General features: G+C 35.5%; 1 protein-coding gene across 1 annotated transcript; it reads right to left on the bottom strand.

The window, feature by feature from the left end:
- Window positions 1–361: 361 nt before the first annotated feature.
- Window positions 362–2,164, bottom strand: LOC119664930. The gene is made up of 2 exons (XM_038074274.1): window positions 1,019–2,164; window positions 362–952 (listed from the first exon to the last, which is right to left on the bottom strand). The coding sequence occupies exons 1-2, from the start codon at window positions 2,162–2,164 to the stop codon at window positions 362–364; spliced, it is 1,737 nt and encodes a 578-aa protein (XP_037930202.1).
- Between the last annotated feature and the right edge of the window lie 20,207 nt (window positions 2,165–22,371).

The following is a 22,371-nucleotide window of genomic DNA, read 5'->3' as shown; positions in this document are numbered from 1 at the left end:
ATTTACGATTGATTCTACCTCGCAGAACAGGTTATGCATTTTTTCATCATTAATTATTGCTTGGGCGCTTATTATTGTTCCTAACACTGTTTTTATGGATCGCACCATGCGCTCCCACGCTCCACCCATGTGCAGCTGGTGGAAGAAAAACCCATCGTGTTTCCGGACTTGTAAATTCAGCTTGCAATTCATTGAAGTCCACATTCTTTATTGATTCTCGTAACATCTTTTCAGCTGCTGTTAAGTTGGTTCCATTGTCACTACAGATGACATTCGGCACTCCTCTTCGGGCTATGAAAATTCGTATCACTATACAACACGAGCTGGCTGACAGGCTATAAGCTATCGCCAAATGCACTGCTCAACACGTAAGGCATGTAAAAACGACGCCATAGCGCTTCTCTGAGCGCCTTCCTACTGTTACAGTATACGGGCCAAAATAATCTATTCCAACATGTGAGAATGGTCGGGAGTATGCTGATAGTCGTGTTTCTGATAACACACTCATCTCCGGCAGCTTTGGACTCGCATCACGAACCTTGCAATGTTGGCAATTATTTCTTACCTGCTTTAACGGTCTACGCAGTCCCAGAATGTGGTATTTCTGAAAGATTTCGTTAACCACCGTTTCATGATTTAGATGTTTCCATTTTCGATGATACCAGTCTACGATCAACTTAGTTATGTAGTTTTTCCTTGATAGTATAATTGGGAATTTGATTGAATCAGCGTTGCATGCGGCTTTATCTAATCTACCTTTCATTCTTAAATCATTCTGTGCATCTATGAATGGTGAAAGTTTTCGCAAAGCGCTAATTTTAGAAAGAGTAATATTAGCGTCTCTATTTAATGCGGTCATTTCTTTCTTGTAATCCTGTAACTGGGCTGTTTGGTACAAGAAATTTTCACTCCATTTCAGTTCCTCGACTGACAAGAATTGGTTTACAGATTTCTTCTTTTTCATTTCATTAGTTGATAGTAAAAACATAAATCTTTTCACATAGGCCATGCATCGAACTGAACGTTCCCACTTTGAAAATTGGTAGACATCTATGAGAGGTTCCTCCTCTGCTACATGAGCCACCAACAATCGTTGCTTTCTGATTTCAGAATCTTCGTTATATTTCTGTACGCCAACATTATTTGGCCAACAAGTTTTTGCTTCATACAGGAACTTCGGTCCCTTATACCAAGGGTTTTTCCAAGTAAAGTCTGGATTACTAGTTTGTTTTGTAGCCAAGTCCGCAACATTTAATTTAGTAGGAATGTACCGCCGTTGTTCCGCCTCGAACAACTCCTGGATTTCTGCTATGCGGAACATTACAAATTGTTTGTAATCTCGTGGGTCAGATTTTATCCACGATAGAACAGCCTTTGAATCGCTCCAATACGTTATACTGGTCACTTTCAAGTCTATTGATCTTTTGATGTTGTTTCCTAGGCGTGCTTCCAATTCCGCCGCGAGTTGTTCCAGTCTTGGAATTGATATTGGTCGTAATGGTGCAACTTTTGCTTTAGAACATATCAAGGAAACATCTATGTTGTTGCGACTCTTCGGTCTTAGGTACACCACCGCTACATATGCAACCTCACTTGCATCCACAAAGACATGCAATTCAATGGAATCTGTATCCTTATTAACCGTAGCGAAGTAACATCTCGGTATCTTCACATTTTTTACACCGCCAAGCAGCGACAGCCATTTGTTCCACTCATCGACTAGCTCATTAGGAATAGCGTCATCCCAGCTAACTCCACTTCGCCAAACTTTTTGAAACAAAATTTTTATGTCAATAATGTAAAAGGTAAGCACCCCTAAAGGGTCGAATATTGACATCATCAATCGTAGCAACTCTCTCTTCGTAGGTAATCTATATCCACTTAGAACATCCTCAGTGGCTTTGGTAAACTTCAGATCAAATGTGAGTATATCAGTGTCGGTTTGCCAATGGATTCCCAATACCTTCTCTACCACAAATGTATGTTCTATATGCCTTCCGGCCGAGCAAAATTGAAATTCCTGGCCTTGGTTACCTATAGCTTTCAGCACCGCGTTAGAATTTGAAACCCAATTGCGAATATGGAAATTTGCTTTTTTATGAATATTTCTGACCTCATTGACTAGATTAATCGCTTTCTCCACTGTGTCGACGCTATCTAGCATGTCATCTACATAATGCCTTTGTAAAATACATTTCACTGCTCGCGGAAACTCGGTTTCGTATTCGCGTGCATTGCTATTTTTTACCAGTTGTGCCAACGATGGTGAACATGTTTCCCCAAAACTCATTTCTCCACAGGAAGCGTTGTGAATGTTGATCTTCTTCTTTCACGAGTACTCGATGAAACATTTCTTTTATGTCGCCACTTATACCAATTTTTCCGATTCTGAAATTAACAAGAACATTTACCAACGAAGTGAGCAGATCTGGACCTTTCTCCAAACACGCGTTTAACGAGACTCCGTCATATTGTGCAGCTGCATCCCACACTAGTCTTCGCTTTTGTGGTTTATTCGGATTACTGACTGTAAACATAGGTAAGTACCACTTACGTGGATAATACCCCTCGGCTTCGTTAGGTTTCAGCTGGCGTATATAACCTTTCGACTTCATGTCGTCGATGTGATCACACACCCACCATTGCAACGTTACATTGGATTGCAGCTTGCGCTCAAAGCACTGAAGTCTACGCAGCGCCATTAAGTAATTATCTGGCATAGTAATATTATTTGATTTCCAAAGCAATCTTGCTCCAAAGTATTCACCATCTCGACTTATTTTTGATTGCATACTTTTTTGTTGTTCCAACTCCATATTTTTTAGTTTTTCTAGACTTTCAATAACGTTTTCATTACTGACAAAATCTTTCACTAAACACTGCAAACTTGGATCATCATCGCATTCACAGATGTGTAAATTTAACGTTTCCCTAATAGTATTAGGTTCGTGCTTAATTATTCCATATATGGTCCACCCGAGTCGAGTTTTTGTTGCAGCTGGCTCATTCTTGCCTCCCTCTCTGAACTTCATTGGCATAGCTACCTCTTTATTGCTTAGGCCGATTATCATTTGAGGCCTAACGTTTTGATACGATTCTACTGGTAGTCCCTTTAAATGTTTATACTTATCGGTAAGTTCTGTCATATTTAAAGATTGCTCGGGTAGCTCCAGCTTAGCTACTGAACGCACATTGCACAACGATTACCTTTTACCTTCTCATATTTTGGAGACTTGCAGGTTGACCAGCTCAGAATCAGGTTCCTTGCGTACCGTACCATCTGTCCGTCGTAAACAAAGATCTTTCGTTTCACCTTTAATCCGCAGTTGTCTTAATACGTCTTTTTCTATTAATGTTGGACCAGATCCGTCATCCAGAAAGGCATAAATGTTGCAGGTAACACCATTTCCATATATTATTACTGGAACAATTCTGTACAGCGCTTGTGAAGTTAGTTGATGATGAACCGCTAACGTTTCATTTGCTCCACTTGCAGTTGAACTTATTTGTTTATATAGCAATGGGTGATGTTTCATGTTGCAATAGTGTATACCGCACTCTCGGGTCTTCTTGCACTTTCGAAAATCATGCTGCAGTAGACATCTTCCACATAGTCTCATTTCACGCACTACGTCCCACCTCGCGTCTGTTTTTAGTGTTCTAAACCTTGCACACTTCTTCAACGCATGTGCCTCCTTGCAATAAAAGCATGCTAGAATTTTGTGCTTATCGCCTACTGCACCCTGAGGTTCTTCTTCATGAAAATTAATGCGTTGCGCTTTGCGCCTTTCATTATCTGCACTGGCTCCAGCACCAAAAACTGGCGATACATTACTTGCAAGGTCTTGGATAAGCAACGGGTTCACTAAGTGTGAATGTAACTCTGAAGCCTCCATAGATCAAATTTTTTACCTCTAAGGCGAACGTAACAATTGTGTCCAGTTTATTGATATTAATGTACACTGCTCGAATTTTGGTAATTAAGTTATCGATTATGTGTTCTGGTCTTCCAAATATCATTTGAAGAGTTGACATTATTTCCGGCACTAATGCCGGTATCATGAGCCTACTGCTGACTTATTCAAGTGCCTTACCCTTAAGGGCGCGTTGCAATCGTAAAAGATTCTCGTCTTCACTGAAACCGCATAAACGTGTTGAATTGCTGAAACTGCTGTAGAAAAGTGGCCACTCTTCCGGCTTTCCAGTAAATATTGGCAAATCTCGTGGAACGACATGATGGGCATTAATTTCTTCTATCTTCAGCGCCGGTATAACCTTCGATAGTGCTAGGGTTTCCACCCTATCAACTGAACCATCCAACTGAACACCACAACCTACGTTTGGTTTGCTGTCATCGTTGTTCATACCAACCTGATTCTTTTCCCAATCTAACGTCATACCTTCACTTTTAACATCATCCTCGCCTACATATTTCAGCATTATTGCACGTTTCTACTCTATGTATTGCATTTCGGCTTTCCTTTGTTCTTCTAAATACTGCAGTTCGATTCTCATGCTGTTCCTTGACATGATTGAACCGCCCTTACTTACCAAGTCCTCCTCACTTGGTGCCTTATTTGAAACCCCTTGTGAAACCTGCATTACCTCACGTACCTTATGGCATTTATCGCAACTTCAAGGCAAGTCTGCAATGCTGTCATCCACGCCCACGCATACAAAATGACTCCATTGGTCACATGCGTCGCATTGCACCATCTTTCCTTTTTCCACCTTTTTGCACACGGCACATTGTACAGTCGACTTCTGGCTGCCGGATGACATATTTTTCTTTTTATATGTGTTCCAGATTAAAAGGATTTTTCCGGTTTTCTTTCTAGGCAAATCGCCACAATATCTTTTTTCTCGATCGCCGCAAGATTTTTACAGATTGCCACAAAAATTTTAAAGTTTGTTGTTGACCAATTTTAACAGCGTAATGTAGTTGTGTATGTGCTTTAAAATCTTACAACAAAACTTATTTATTTCTAGTACTTAAAATTAATTATTTTTTACTTACTTTTGGTCGCAACAACCGCCTTGCGCGTTCCGGAACTCAAAACCAAAGCCAAGCATAAATGACAATCAGCTGACACATGAACTGACGTTCATGTGTGCACTGGGTTGCATTTTCTAATTATAGCTGCACGGTTGCAACGACCAAAGCAAGTTTACAAACATTTTTGTGGAGTGGAGTTCTAACAGACACAAAGAAAAAATAATAGAAGTCAAGAAGTTTTAAATAATCTTCAGAAAAATTCCCCAAACAATTCAATTCTCAATTGTACGAGTTATGTTCCCAATATACTGATATTTTTGGACTTGAGTCTGAACCAATAACCCACAATAACTTCTACAAACAAAAATTGTTAATGAAAGATAGAAAACCAGTATACATAAAAAATTATCGTATACCCCACTCCCATAAAGAAGAAATAAATAAACAGGGACGATCAACTGGGACGTGCCAAATACTTCTCATGTATTGATTTAATGTCTGTTTTTCACCAGATTGAACTTAATGAATATTCTAGAAACATAACGTCCTTTTCTTCAAACAATGGCTCATATCGTTTTAAACGATTACCATATGGACTTAAAATAGCGCCTAATTCATTCCAGCGCATGATGACACTTGCATTTTCAGTCTTAAAGCCTTCGCAAGCTTTTCTTTACATGGATGATCTTGTTGTTGTCGGATGTTCCGAAAACACATGATTAAAAACCTTAAGGATGTATTCGAACTTTGTCGAAAATACAATCTTAAATTACATCCTGAAAAATGTAGTTTCTTTATGCATGAAGTGACTTATCTTGGACACAAATGCACAGACAAAGGTATTTTACCTGACGAAAGCAAGTATGATATTATTAAAAATTATCCAACATCCAAAGACGATGACAGCGTTAGACGGTTCGTTGCTTTCTGTAACCACTACAGAAGGTTTGTCAAAAATTTCTCTGACTATTCTCTGACTATTTAACCAAACTTTGTAAAAAGAATTTTAAATTCGAATGGTCAAAGGAATGTGAAAATTCATTCCAGTATTTAAAAAATGCATTAATGCAACCCACATTACTTCAATACCCCGATTTCAGCAAATCATTTTGTATTACCACCGATGCTAGCAAGCACGCTTGTGGTGCTGTACTCAGCCAAGAGTACGATGGACAGCAACTACCAGTCGCTTTCGCATCAAAAACTTTCACTAAGGGAGAAAGTAATAAATCTACTACGGAACAAGAGTTAACAGCAATTCATTGGGCAATCAACAATTTTAGACCGTACATATACGGAACACATTTCTTAGTAAAATCAGACCATAGACCACTTTCTTATCTGTTTTCAATGAAAAATCCTAATTCCAAGCTAACAAGAATCCGACTTGATTTAGAGGAATACGATTTCACAGTGGAGTTTCTCAGGGGGAAACAAAATACAGTAGCCGATGCTTTGTCTCGGATAACTATAAATGAATTGAAAGACCAAAATCACACAAATACAGCTATACTGAAAGTTACAACGAGAGCTGCAACAAGGAAGAATACGCAAAAAGTCTGTGCAGACACAAATTTAATAAGACCGACACATCAAAATCATGATAAGCCCAAAGTTTATGAAGTCGTTAGTAGTAACGACGTTAAAAAATGTGTAAAATTAAAATTATCATCCCACAATTGTTTCTTGAAGCATGGGAAAAGAATTTTAAAACACATATATGTTAATGATTTAATCACTAATGGAAATTTAGATCTAGGTCTCCTACTCCAAAGGCTTGATCAACAAGCCGGTGAATTAAAAATCAAACAATTACAAATGGCACCTTGCGAAAAGATTTTTAAATCTGTATCGCTAAATTCTTTTAAAGCAATGGGCAACAAAAAATTAAAAAATGTTAAAATAGCGCTATTACCACAGGTGACCAAAATAAACGAAAAAATTAAGTCGGCAATTGAAGCTATTCTTCACCAATATCATGATGATCCAGCAGAAGGAGGTCATACTGGAATTACCAGAACATTGACTAAAATAAAACAAAGATTCTACTGGAAAAATATGACAAAAACTATTACCAAGTACGTAAAAAAATGTCCAAGTTGTCAACTGGCCAAGACAACTAGACATACGAAAATGCCTTTAACGAAAGTGCAAACACCTATGTCTCCATTTGACACTGTGTTAGTAGATACCATTGGTCCACTCCCAAAAACGGAGAACGGCAATGAGTATGCAATCACATTAATATGTGACCTAACAAAATATTTGGTAATTATTTCAGTTCCAAATAAAAGTGCCAAGACTATAGCGAAAGCAATTTTCGAAAATTTTATCTTACAGTACCGACCCATGAAACAGTTTCTAACTGACATGGGTACAGAGTACAAAAACCAAATTATGAACGACTTATGTAAATATCTCAATATCGAGAATATTACATCAACAGCCCACCATCATCAAACGCTCGGTACTGTAGAACGCAGACACCACACGTTTAATGAATATATAAGATCTTACATCTCAGTCAATAGAGATGATTGGGATATTAGGATTAAGTACTTTACGTATTGCTTTAACACAACACCATCGTTAGCACATGGATACTGTCCTTATGAACTCCTGTATGGACGTATTCCAAGGAAATTCTATGATTTCAATAGTGGTAATATAGATCCACTATACAATATAGATGATTATGCTAAAGAAAGCAAATACAGATTAGAAGTAGTTTATGAAAGAGCAAGAAAAATGCTCGATAAATCAAAATTAAAAAATAAACTTAGTTATGATAATAATGTACATAGTTTTCAATTAGTAATAGGAGATAAGGTTTTATTAAAAAACAAAGTAGCTCATAAATTAGAAAATAAATATATAGGTCCATATTTAGTTAGAGATATGGAAATAGGTAATAATATAGTTATAGTAGATAGTAAGGGTAAAGCACAAAAAGTGCACAAAAATAGGTTAAAACCATATATTAATTAAAAAAAAAAAAAAAATCCAAATAAATATATATAGTAATGAATGAATGAATGAATGGATGTAGATGTGTATCAGAGATCGACATGAATGCATTCAAAAGCCAATGTGAAACACACTACCTAAACACGAATCATGTGTGCACACTAAACAGTATACACACGAAGCGAATGAAATACACTATTCGCACAGTTTAATGTAGTGCACTGCCATGCTTCGTAAAAGGCAACGAGCCTTTGTGAATGGCAACGAATGATATTCACTACTATTATATGCTATGCGTTACAAATAATGATGCTTAAGAAATTACCTGAATTAAGTTTTGTGCGTAGTAATTCTTTAAGAAATTTTTGGATTTCCAAAGGGTTTGCAATAAAAATATTTGAATGTGTAAATTATCTAGGAAAATCACTTTACAAAGTATATTTTTTATTATATGTGTTTCTATTTTATATCTTTCAATAGAAAATATGAAGAAACGGAAATTAAATATTCCTAACCTGTAGAATTGATTTGAATTTATAAAGGCAATAAAGAATTAAAACATTTTTTAAAATTCTTTATTTAATGACATTTATCATGTTAAATATTAAATGTCAGTGCAAATCTCTTTCAATGTGTGAATACATAAGTACACAAAATTGATTGAGACGTAATTTCCTCCCCGTAGTTTTTTGCTAATAACATCAAATTTTTCTAAAACTACAACTATCTCAGTCAAAATAAGTAAGCTGATATTTGCTATTTTCTGTGTTTGATTACTCTCGGTGAGTAATTCATAAATTTTAGCCTTATTATATAAACTAGATTTGAACAAACATAAATTCGAATTCCAACGTGTCGCACAATAGTTTTTAAATGAAACTATTAGCATATATGTTAGTTTGGTTTGAGTTCTGAAAGTATTTTACTAATTTTTTACTATGCTCAAATATAGGCAATAGTCGTTCTAACTTCTTAAAAGCTGAGTCTAATAAATTATTAAAGAAATGATTAGCACAATTTCGGCGAATATTATTTTTTAAAGCCTTTACTATATTCAAACCCCTATCAGTAACAAATATAATGATAGCGGAATTTTTTATTCCAAAATCTTCTAAAAGTGTTTGTATTTTGTTAAAAACATTTTAACAAACATTTTTACATACACCGTCCCAAAAGTCAATTCTTTTAGCTGATCGTCTTTCTTGAAATAGATTGTTTTCCATTGTATTTAAATATTTCATTGTATTTATTACAAAATACAATTCTTGCAATTATGAAAACATCCTCTTTTTTAATCAAACCAAAAATATCCCTAATTTTGGTGTTATTGTTTCGTTTTCTTAGAGTATATAAGTCTTCGTTGTTTATTTTATTTAAAAATTTCTAACTCCATTATATAATAACTTATAATTAAAACATAAACAAAATAGATATAACGATTTTTATGTAGGTCATTTGTAAAAGAGGCATTTTAAGAATTTTTGTAGCGAAATCAAACAGGAACAACATTGTTTACTACACTAATATTTCGTTGCATAGTGAAAAGCAGTAGTGTGTTGCATGATGCAGTACAATACAATAGGCTGTACGAGCTACAACACTGCACTGCATTAACGAACGAAAAAGCACGACATTGCACGATTCGCAGTTGGTGTAAGCAAGCAAACATTCAAGAAACGAAGCGAATGTTGTTGTTGGCACTATAATGTGAGCCATTCGCTGTACATCTCTGATGTGTATACTATATTTGAAATAATGAAAAATATATTTGTAATTAAATAAAAAAAAAAAAACAATTTTAATATGCAATATTAGGATGCCATTAAGGTATATGGGCAATTTTTTTTTCGTGAAATCGGTTGACGGCACCCCCCAGATCGGTTCATTTCACTAAAAAAATAATCTGTGTAAAATTTAAGTTCAATTGGATAAGTGGAAATGGTGCCCCAAGAGCCTCAAAGATTGAAAAATAACGATTTTTTCCATAAAATTCATCTTTGATTGCTTATATCTCCGACATATTTAATTTTACATAAAAACTGTCTGCCTAAAAGTTATAGATGTATTTAAAATAAACAATTCACTCATACAAAGTTTTTCTGTATTTCTAATAGTTAATGAATAAAAGTAAATATAAGCTGAAATCCCCCTATTAAATTTAGGTAAGTTCAATGAATGAATTGTCTACTAAATTTGTCTACAAAATAAGTCCAATACTTGTATAGTTATATACATAAGTGAGTTTCTGTATTATTCATTGGAATGCGAAGTGAATTTTAATTCAAAGTGATTACATTAAAAAGTGTACAAGTCTGAAAGCCCAAATGTTTAACTATTTCAACGATTTCAGAAGTTTTGGCCGAAAATAAACGTTGATAACTTTACAGTCGGCTTAGAAAATGAAAAAGTAAGAAAATCGTTAAATATGGATGATGTGTTACGAATTACAAGTTTCCTTTATAAGATTCGTAAGGATAACCAACCAAGAGATGATTATAGGGAACTTCTGGAACTTGCATTAATGTTTTTAGGAGAAAAGCCGAACTGTACCATAAAGTTTCGACCTCCTGGAGCTATACATCATGCAAGATGGATGGTGAAAGTCATGCATGTATTAAAAATATTTTTATTTAGGAAAGAGTTCAAATTATCTACAGAAGAAGAAAATGCTCTTTGCTATATATGTATATTTATTACTAAAGTGTATGTTGAAGCATGGTTTAATGCTTTGTCATCAGTCAAAGCTCATTTTCAAGATTTCAATCTTCTTTCTATTCTCCCTCAATATCAAAAAATTGTATTTGGTATTTAAGCTCAAAGCTTGTTCATTTTGCTTTTTTGGATTTAAATATATCATCTGAGACAAAGAAAAAGATGGTTTCAAATTTGAATATAGATAGCGATGACAAGGAAGTCAGGAGTTTATTAATAGATCGCGCAAAAATAACTGAAGGTAATAAGGATACTTTGCTCCAGCAACTTTAACTAAAATAATAAAAATTATGTCGGACAAACCTAGAATTAGTACTTTTTAATTATTAGAAAGATTAAATTTTGAAAATATTGAATTTATTTTAAATTTTTTCGAAATATTAAATTTTTTGTTAAGCTGAAGCGGACAATTACATTCATAGTACTTTCAAAGCTAGCAATAGGGTGACTTCAACTTATTTTTTGTTTTATTCAATAACTATTACAAATACAGAAAAACTTTGTATAAGTGAATTGTTTATTTTAAATAGATCTATAACTTTTAGGAAGACAGTTTTTATGTAAAATAAAATATGTCGGAGATATAAGCAATCAAAAATGAATTTTATGGAAAAAATCGTTATTTTTCAATCTTTGAGGCTCTTGGGGCACCATTTCCACTTATCCAATTGAACTAAAATTTTACACAGATTATTTTTTTAGTAAAATGAACCGATCTGCGGGGTGCCGCGGGCAATTTTCCGACTTTCGAAAATTAATGGCACCCTAATGCAATATATAATCAATATATTAATAATATATTAATATATACAATTATTAATAATTACATAAAATTTTGTTTAAAAATTTTATTACATTATTTTTTAAAAACGGGAGGTGTAGCGTGCATAAGCATACACTATGTGAGTAAATAAGTATGCTGATATTTATTGTACCTTTATTGCATTCTTGCAATATGCGCCCCTACCGTCCGTTTGACGATAGTGTTTGGCCTGGCGTGTGAAGACGCCAATTCAGCAAATTCTCACAGTATGCTAATGCACACTGCTCCTCCACAAATACGAACTTTGTATAAATATATTTTAACTAATAAAGACAGTCTTAAAACAGAATTAACATGATTCGGTCATTTTTATTTAAATCGGTTTTCAATCACTACACTTTATTGCATTCTTGCAATATGAGCCCCTACCGTCCATTTGACGATAGTGTTTGGGCTGGCGTGTGAAGACGCCAATTCAGCAAATTCTCACAGTATGCTAATCCACACTGATCCTCCACAAATACGAACTTTGTAAAAATATTTTAACTAAAAAAGTCAGTCTTAAAACAGAATTAAAATGATTCGGTCATTTTTATTTAAATCGGTATTTCATCAGTACATAATCACCGTATAGAAACGAATTGTAAACCGATACCCGAGAAGATGAGGCGTTATGTAGGTGAGAAACTAATAGCCATAAACAACGAATTCAGCATATTACTTGAACAAGGAATAGTGCGACCATCTGATAGTCAATGGTCCAGTCCTGTTCATCTTGTGAAAAAGAAAACCGGCTGTTGGAGAGCGTGTGGAGACTTCCGCAGACTAAATGCACATACTAAATCAGACAAATATCCAATACCGTTCCTGGATCAAATTTCTGAGAGACTTTTTAGCGCCTGTAAATTACCAAAAATCGATATCAACAAAGAGTATTACAATATATCAATGGCCTTAGAAGATATCTGTAAAACTGCAGTAAGCACTCCACTAGGCATGTTCGAATTCGTTGTTATGCCATTTGGTCTCAAAAACGCGACACAAACATTTCAAAGACATATGGATTCTTTATTCAGAAATATTCCTTTCGTTTTCTGTTATCTCGATGACATATTGGTTTTTTTCTCGAAACATGCAGAACATGAAAAACACGTAGAAATTGTGCTAAATAAGCTACCGGAAGCACATCTTGGCGTTAATATTGCTAAATGCGAGTTCGGTGTTGACGAATTGCAGTTCTTGAGTTATTATTTGTCAGCAAGTGGCATGAATACCCTAGCAAAGCGTGTAAAAGCCATTCAAAATTATGTCCGACCCAAGACAATACATGAAATTCGTCAATTTCTTGGAGTTGTCAATTATTATCGTAAGTACATTCCTCGAGCGGCACAGCTACAAGAACCCCTAAGCAGCCTACTGAGAGAATCCAAAAAGAGATATAAAACAGAAATAGTCTGGACAGCATATCTAAACACATCATTTGAAAATTGTAAGGCAGGCATATTAACGTTAACTCAACTAGTATTCTTATCACCAACAGCACCTCTACGTCTTTTAACCGATGCTTCCAGCACTGCAATAGGATCAGTTCTGGAGCAGCGAATCAATGACCAGTGGAAGCCAGTAGCGTTTTTCTCCGTCAAGATTAAATCGGCAGATGTAAATTACAGCACATATGACAGAGAACTCCTAGCAGTTAACGCTTCTATAAAACATTTTCGTCATCTACTTGAAGGGCGTCATTTCGTCATGTAACGACACGGATTTTCCCGTTTCGTTAAAATTTATGCTGGGGTATCCTTAGTCTTTTCCAGGGGGTCGCTACAATAAATTTATAGTCGTGGAGACAGGACTTCTTAAAATAAAAGTACGACGGTTAAATTTTCAATGCAGATTTATTTAAAATATTAATAATTCATTAAAATAATATGTAATAAAGAAAAGAATTCAATTAGTTACGTTTATCAACGTAACTAGATAAACCTTGAGATTAACAATTTGTACAATTTTCAACGATTTATATAAGATAGCTTTATATAGATTATTATTTCTTCAATTAAACGTAGCTAGATAAAACCTTGAGATTAACAATTTGTACAATTTCCAAAGATTTATATAAGATGGCTTTATATAGATTATTATTCCTTCAATCGTATTTCAATAACTTGAGATTTTAAATGCATGCAAATTTTGAATGTATTTCCTTAGTCGTATTTCAAAGAGGTTGGTTAAATTTAATTAGATATGACTTGAGATATTTCCTTGTGACCAGCTGTATTTGGAAGCTGTCCCTGTAGAGTTCACAGTGGTGGCTGATCCGGTTTCGTGGTTGTACCTTAGTATAATTTCGGTGATTATCCTGCTCGATGAGTACTTACTGGACGAAACGGGATTAGTGAATGTATATATGTTTTTTTATATTGAATATTTATATAAAGTGTCTCCGCGCCTTGACTTAAAACCGCCCACGCACTCGTAAACAATTATATATATATTTTAATAGATGATACACCTAGGCTTAAAACCGCCACTGTGTCAGACATTTTTAATATTTTTTATTTTATATGTTGACATACAATGCCACTGAGTGATCATACAAGACACACTCCTTTTTAATAAAACGCGCCGTCTTTTATACTGATCAGCCGAGCTTTTTATGTAGCGCACATACAATATTTTCTATCGTTTTGGTGGTGATTTGTTTACTTTTCCGTTTCTGATTCTTGTTTCCATTGCGCTCAGCAACTTTTGATCGTCTCTCTGCGGTGAATTTCTATTGACGTTTCTGACGTTTCTAATTTATTTGTTTTGTTTTGATTTCATAATCTTTCATAATTTTCATTGTGGTGTTTGGGTTAGTGGTGATAAATTAGAAGGTATGTATTTATAATTTTACTAAATACTTCTTTATTTAAATTTATTTTTTCTTAGTTCCACGTGTTGCACTTGGGTGCAGTGTGGGTAGCTGTCGAAAGATTATACAAAGCCAACTAAATAAATCATTAAAGTACGTAACATATTTTCAAATAAAATTCATTTTTTTTATAAAAATAATTAATCCATGGGCTAATTGGTCAGTTATTAAATAATGATATTTTTTATTATTTAGTTTTATAAGATTTTTATTTTCCAATATTTCGACTATAATCTATAGTCATCATCGGGGAACTATACATATAAATACATTGTAATTAATATTAAGGTATACATTACATAGAAACAACAATAAATTACATTTACATTGAAACATGAAACATATATATGTATTTGGAAAATATACAATACTTTGACTATAAGAATCATAAAAATAACATATATATACACGAAAAATATATTTATCCTCTTCCGGATTTGTCGAAGGTGTTTTTATACACCTGAGCACAGTGTTGTATGTCACTTTTGAAATTTAGTCTGGTGTCACTTGGAGTTTGAAGGATGTATAACATCTCTAAGAAAAATCGTTTTTGTTGATGATTTTCTTAGTGTAACACCTTTATGTTATCAAAGTCTGGCTCATGTTTTAATGTAATGCAGTGTGATGCCAGTGCCGTTTTTGAGTCAATATTATTTTTATACTTGGTTGGATCCAACATATGCAACCAAGTATATGTTGGCACAACAAAAAACAAGTTAAAGACGCATATAGCCGGCCATAAACACAGTGTCAAATATAAAAATAATATTGACTCAAAAAACGGCACTGACATCACACTGCATTACATTAAAACATGAGCCAGACTTTGATAACATAAAGGTGTTACACTAAGAAAATCATCAACAAAAACGATTTTTCTTAGAGATGTTATACATCCTTCAAACTCCAAGTGACACCAGACTAAATTTCAAAAGTGACATACAACACAGTGCTCAGGTGTATAAAAACACCTTCGACAAATCCGGAAGAGGATAAATATATTTTTCGTGTATATATATGTTATTTTTATGATTCTTATAGTTAAAGTATTGTATATTTTCCAAATACATATGTATGTTTCATGTTTCAATGTAAATGTAATTTATTGTTGTTTCTATGTAATATATACCTTAATATTAATTACAATGTATTTATATGTATAGTTCCCCGATGATGACTATAGATTATAGTCGAAATATTGGAAAATAAAAATCTAATAAAACTAAATAATAAAAAATATCATTATTTAATAACTGACCAATTAGCCCGTGAATTAATAACATTTAATTATTCATTTTTTTATTAACTTTTATTCACATACTTCAGAGATTTTTTTTTACAACAATTTTCTTGGAATAAACAATGATGTGTGATTGTAATAATAATCACTAAAGTACGATTCATATTTTCAAATAAAATTCATTTTTTTGTTAACTTTTATTCATCTACTTCAAAGATTTTTTTACAACAATTTTCTTGGAATAAACAATGATGTGTGGTTGTGTGTTTGTGTAGGGCAAAATTTACTTATGTAAATTTAGCCCTCACAGTCATCCGCACTGACCATAAGCCGTTGACGTTCGCTTTTCAGCAGAAAGTCAATAAGGTATCTCCTCGTCAATTGCGCCATCTGAGTTACATAGCAGAATTCACGACCGAAATCGTGCATGTGTCAGGTGAAGACAACATAGTAGCAGACACACTCTCGCGGATCAACTCGACAGCCATGCCAGAAACTTGCAGCTTAGAATGGATAAGCAGGCACCAGGAAGATGATGAAGAACTAAAACTGTTGTTGTCCACAGGCACGAAATTCAACTGAAGAAATTGCAGTTGCAATCGAACTTGGGGACATACTGTGATGTCACCATGGGCCAGTTAAGACCATTTATACCCAAATCTTTACGCAAAAAAGTATTCAACTTAGTGCATTCTTTGACACATACTAGTTCCAGATCCACAGCGCGACAACTCGCATCAAAATACGTGTGGCCATCAATGCGCAAGGACATAAACACTTGGGTTCGACAGTGTAAGGGTTGTCAGCAGTCCAAAACCAATAGGCACAACAGAATGAAGCCAAACGAATTTGCAAAAACCGATCAGCGATTCGACCATGTCCACCTGGATTTAATTACATTACCACAATGTCAGGGTTATAGATACGCATTAACCATGATTGATAGGTTTAGTCGATGGCCAGAAGTGACACGCTTAAAAGACATGACCGCAGATACAGTAGCCGTAAATTTCTATTTCGGTTTGGTGCGCCGAAAGTAATAACAACAGACCAGGGAAAACAATTCGAAGCAGATCTGTTCCGAACTTTAACTGACCTATTAGGAACCAAACGAATCCGCACTACGCCTTATCATTCAGCAGCGAATTGCATAGTAGAGAGGTTCCACCGTACGCTAAAAGTAGCACTAATGGCAAGACCGAAACATATATGGCTCCAATTACTCCCATCAGTTCTTTTAGGGTTATGAGTATCAATGAATGAAAACATAGTAGCATCTGCTGCAGAGATGATTTATGGTATCAACCTCCGTCTGCTTGGAGAATTATTTGATCATAATACCCAATCAACTTCGTCAACGCCTTCTAATCAATCAAATTTCCTAAACATATTTCGTGAATATTTGCGTGCAGTGCAACCAACGCCAGCAGCACATCATAGCAACAGGCCAATTTTCATACACAAAGAACTCAACAATTGTTCACACGTTTTTCTGCGTTCATATCAAATCAGAAAACCACTAGAACCACCATATACAGGACCGTATAAAGTATTGAACAAAATAAGTGAACGAGTGTTCACAATTGAAGTAGGTGACAAAAAGTTGAACATTTCAATTGAAAGATTGAAGCCAGAAAAATACAGATGTTCCAGCAGAACCGAAGTTTTTAGAAATCTTGTTAGACAATCCTAGGCCAAAGCATGACACACCACCAGTAAGAAGCAGGAAGAAAAAAGTCACGTTCGCCGAAGATCCGCTTCAATTAAACAACAGTCCATTGCAGTCAGACGCCATAGACAAAAAGAAGGTCACACTCACACGTAGCCTTCATCACAATCCTCCGGCAATCTTGTAAGGGGGGAGTACTGTGGCGGATGTGGCAACCACAGATAATTATTAAGACACGGAAAGCACGATGGCAACGTTGTAACTTCACAAGCAAAAATCATATAGAAGCAGAACACAAGTAAGCATCACTGTCTTTTGCATTCGAGCCGTCAGCGAACAAGGACACAAGAAGTTATAGTGGAACAAGTAAACCACATATATTTTACCCCGCTAAGTAAAAGTGGTAAAAAATGATAATATAAAATATTGTTAGACATTTAAAAATTAATATTTAAACACTGTGTCCTTATTTCGTAAATATTTATTGTCATGACCCAGGACAAACCGGTGAGTTCATCCTAGCAAAAGAACGAGCGAAACTAATCGTTACAAGCTGGAACTTCATATTAGTTACTCTAAAATTAACAATTATAGGCGCATATTTTTTGGTAAAATTTGGTTTAGTGTCAGACACAAAGACCAAATAATTGATTGATCCTCTAATGTTTTTATCTATTTCAGGCTCCGTAAAGAACATGAAGACACATTCATTATTCATTTAATGTCCATCTTAAATGCCTTTATCGAATTGCCCAACATAGTTCGCAAGTATTAAAATCAAAATATTTTGATTTTTCAACAGTCGCGTTAGTTGAGCTTTGTCTTTAATTGCATTTCTATTGGTGTAAATACAATTACAATTTGATTTTAAGGTTGAATTAGTTGTATAACAAGCCGTCAAATTATACACATTCATTATTCATTTAATGTCCATCTTAAATGCCTTTATCGAATTGCCCAACATAGTTCGCAAGTATTAAAATCAAAATATTTTGATTTTTCAACAGTCGCGTTAGTTGAGCTTTGTCTTTAATTGCATTTCTATTGGTGTAAATACAATTTCAATTTGATTTTAAGGTTGAATTAGTTGTATAACAAGCCGTCAAATTATTGGAAAACCTAATAGAACACTCCATTAGTGTCAAACTGAAAATAAGTGGGTGCGTAATAAGCAATTAAATTTGATTTATTTTGTATTTAACACAAACAGTGTGCAATTTTATTGCTAGTACATTTCTACATTTCTACTTCCTTTGTAAGACCAGTTAACTTACTTAAGACTGCTAATACTGCGTTTCGACTGCTTACTTAGTAAGTTACTTGGTAATTTTAAGCTTTTTGTCGTTTACATTAGCACAAGTTACTTAAAGCACGGGAATGAAATTTTTATGTGATAAAAAGTTTCACTTTTAAAACTTTTCTGTGTTTAAATTTTAATTGTAAACAGATGATATTAAATGTTATATTGTTACATTAAAATAAATCAGCACGAAAAACTCAGAAAATTTAAATAATTTAATGTATAATGTTTGTAATATTCTTCACAATATGAAAGCGGCAGTTACTGCATATACAAAAGAACATGCACTGGTTAACAAAAAAATTACAAATTATTCAAAATCAAAAAATCTTCAGTGATAATTAGAAATTAAAGGAAGTGCTGGACTTCTGGTAAGTAGGGGCAGTAGGTTAGGTTAGGACATACCGGCGATCCCAGGGGGATTCACTGAGGCCTACAGGCCCATTGTGGTACCGTATTATTGAGAACCCATGGGCTAAAACCATCTAGAACCTTTAATAAAGCTAATGATGTTATATGGAGGGAGGTCTCGAAGTTCATCAAGATCCTCAAAAAAGAAAGCCCCCAAAAATTCAAGGCGACGCCGCGCATGTTCCGGACAGAAACAAAGCAAGTGGGAAGCACTTTCGTCTTCGTCACCACAACTACGACAAAAATGGTTGAAAGGTAGATTCAGTCGCCTAGCATGATTATCTAGAATACAATAACCTGTTAGTAAACCTACTACAAGACTGATATCTCTACGGGACATCTCTAAGAGAGATTTCGATTTTCTATTGTTGGTCTGTGGCCACATTGCATACAGATGTGTGCATATCGTAGAGCACTCCGTCTGCCTAGCTCATCTGCTTTGCAATTGCCGAAAATATCTCTATGACCGGGAACCCAGATTGGAGAAATATTGAACTGCGTCGACGTCTCTTTTAGAGATGTGTAACAGTCAAAGACCGTCTTACATGTGAAATGGACTGAACTCAAGGACTTTAAAGCAGCTTGACTATCCGATAGTATATATATATTCTTTTCAAGTATATTACCTACTTCTAAACAAGCTAAAGCTTCCTTAATGGCAATTACTTCTGCCTGAAAAACACTACAGTGAACTGGAAGCCTATAATAGGAGGATATATTCAACCTCTGAGAAAACTCCACTACCTTTACGGCTCCCAGTCTTTGAACCATCGGTAAAAACTTATAGACCCTCACCCAGGGAGGGACCTCCTGATAACCAAACTTCTCTGGATGGGAATCTAACAATAATTTTCCTATCAAAGTCGAGAATCGGAGAGGTGTAGTCAATGTTATTTGGAGTAGGACTGAAAAGTTTTAGAATGAAGTCGTGCCCATAGTCACTATCCCTCCATTGTGATGTAGCCTTAAGTCTTAGGGCAGATGATGCTGACAACTGCTTACTGATGATGTCAAGTGGCATTAAGTGGAGCATTAAATCTAATGCCATAGATGGTGTTGTACACAGAGCACCACTAATACAGATCCTGCGCTGAACCCTGTTAAGTATAGTACAGTACGAAGATTTATCCAGAGCTGTCCACCATATGGCTATGCCATACAGAAGAATTGGTCTAATGACAGCCGTGTATAGCCATTGAGCAATACGTGGTTGCAATCCCCACATATTTTCCAGTAACTTCTAACGCAATGTCGTCCGTATATGCAACTGTCCCGCATCCCGCTCTCCTCAGTTTTTGTAACAGTTTATTCACCGCTATATTCCAGAGGATAAGAGAGAGTACGTCCCTTGGGGGGGTGCCTCTATTTACACATCTGTGTGTTGCCACCTAGTAACTGACCGATAAAGCTGATAAACGAATCCTCAACACCCAGACGCGAGAGTGCGCTTGCTATTGCACTGAGAAGAATAATGTTAAAAGTTCCTTCAATATCTATGAATGCCACTATACGAAATTCCTTTAATAGTACAAGTGAGGGCATGGAGTGCTGGTGGATTTACTCTTAGTGTAGGCGTGTTGTGTTGGAGACCAAAGATTGGGATCTATAACGCGCCTTATTTTGAAGTCTATAAGACTAATTGGACGGAGTTCATTTGGGTTACTATAAGAGGCTACATGTTCCAATCATGAGTTGGAACATGATTAAAAATAAAAAGTATTTAAAAATAGTCAAAAGCGGGTTGTGTATTTGTTCCCGGGAAGTGGGTATCTAGTAATAAATCTAGTGACTCCCTACTGTTATCTGACCAAGTCCCATCCGGTTTTCTTAGCAACTCAGGGACAGATGGATTTTTAGATAGGATTTTGCGTAGTCTAGAGGATTCAGAGTTCCTACTAATCTCCTGACAATATGATTGCCCACTGGTCCTCTTAGACCTACGTAATTCTTTCTTATATTTCTAATACAAGATCTGTATTCAGACCAGTCACTCTCATTTCTATTTAGCTTTGCCCTGCTAAAAAGTCTCCTGCATTCTTTCCTCAACTGACCTAAGTTTCTATTCCACCAGGGTAGGTTACACTTTCTACTAGGTCGAGTAGAAGGACAGGCAAGGTTAAAAGCTCGTCCAGATCATTTATATTCTCTGGGGGGTAAAGGTATTTGTCAACAGCACATTTATAGAGGATTCGTACTGTGTCTAGTCAGTATTCCTGACTTTTCTAATACTTGATTTCTTTAAGTCTATACAAAATTCTACAATCATATGGTCTGAAAAGAGTGTCTAGTGGACACTTTACATTTTTTGATAGACCCATGAATTTTGGCAGTAGTCACGGTGATATCTAGAACCTCCTGCCTGTTTCTGGTAACAAAACTCGGCCTATTACCGTCATTACATATAAAGAGATTATTACTAAAAATAAAATCGAAAAGTAACTCACCACGTTCATTTATATTGGGGCTGCTCCATACTTCATGGTGAGCATTAGCGTCTCAACCCAAAACGATATCTGCACCAAGTCTCCTAGCGTTATTTGTCAGCTTTTTCAGCTGAAGATATTTCTTCGTGATCTTGAGCCATATATGCAGATACCGCCCATATCTGGCCCCAACGTCCCTCAATACTTACTGCGGTTAGGTCTTTGTCACTATACTGCGAAAGCATGAGAGCGTTATATGTTTTATTTATAAATATGCAGGATCTAGGCTTACCCTTATTTACCGCATATATTAAATCAAAGTTTTTAGTCCGGAGTCCGCATACAAGGTCCTGGAAAACCCATGGCTCTTGCACCAGGACCATATCAGCCTCGTTGTTGCTGAGGCATTACAGCAAGCTGGTGGATGCAGCCGTACAATGGTGCAGGCTAACTTGTAGTACCCGAATCATAGTTCGCTTTGGATGTGGTTGTGTACACCACTGTTACATCAAGCGCGCTAACATCCTCAAATTCATTTCCTGAGTTCAAAAGTTTTTCTTCATCAAAAAGATAGCTCGTACCAATACTCTCTTCAGATGTAATGGATCAACATCCATTATGGTATCAACAGTACCTTTTTTATAAACCCCCATTGTAATGTCTGAGAAACCGTAGTTAATAATACCATTAGATTTCGCCAAAGTGGTAAAGGATGCTTTGTCAATTACAAAACTGACTGATCTATATTTACCCTTGACTTCCCCCAGCTTCGTGATCTTCCACGTTCCTCGTTCCAGAATCCGCTGAGGATCGGACTGATGGGCTGGGGTCCAGGAACGCTCTCTTGGTCGACTAGGGATTTGCTCCCACGTAACAACCTTAAGTTTGACGCCTGACCATGCCTCACCAATTTTGGAAATGGCTTTGCGAAAGAGATCAACAGAACGGTGATCTACGTAGGCGATAAGCTGCACAT

The sequence above is a fragment of the Teleopsis dalmanni genome, chromosome 1 (genome assembly GCF_002237135.1).
Source record: "Teleopsis dalmanni isolate 2A chromosome 1, ASM223713v2, whole genome shotgun sequence".
In the NCBI taxonomy this organism is placed as follows: domain Eukaryota; kingdom Metazoa; phylum Arthropoda; class Insecta; order Diptera; family Diopsidae; genus Teleopsis; species Teleopsis dalmanni.
Note: the sequence above shows the minus strand (reverse complement) of the source record. Positions and strands in the feature narration are given on the sequence as shown.

Bases quoted from the DNA above. Each gene is read 5' to 3' on its own strand.
- LOC119664930 (XM_038074274.1), bottom strand. From the start codon at position 2,164: ATGCTAGATAGCGTCGACACAGTGGAGAAAGCGATTAATCTAGTCAAT. The intron at 953-1,018 runs GTTCGATGCATG...ATGAAAAAGAAG, and splicing joins TTTCAAAGTGGGAACGTTCA to AAATCTGTAAACCAATTCTT.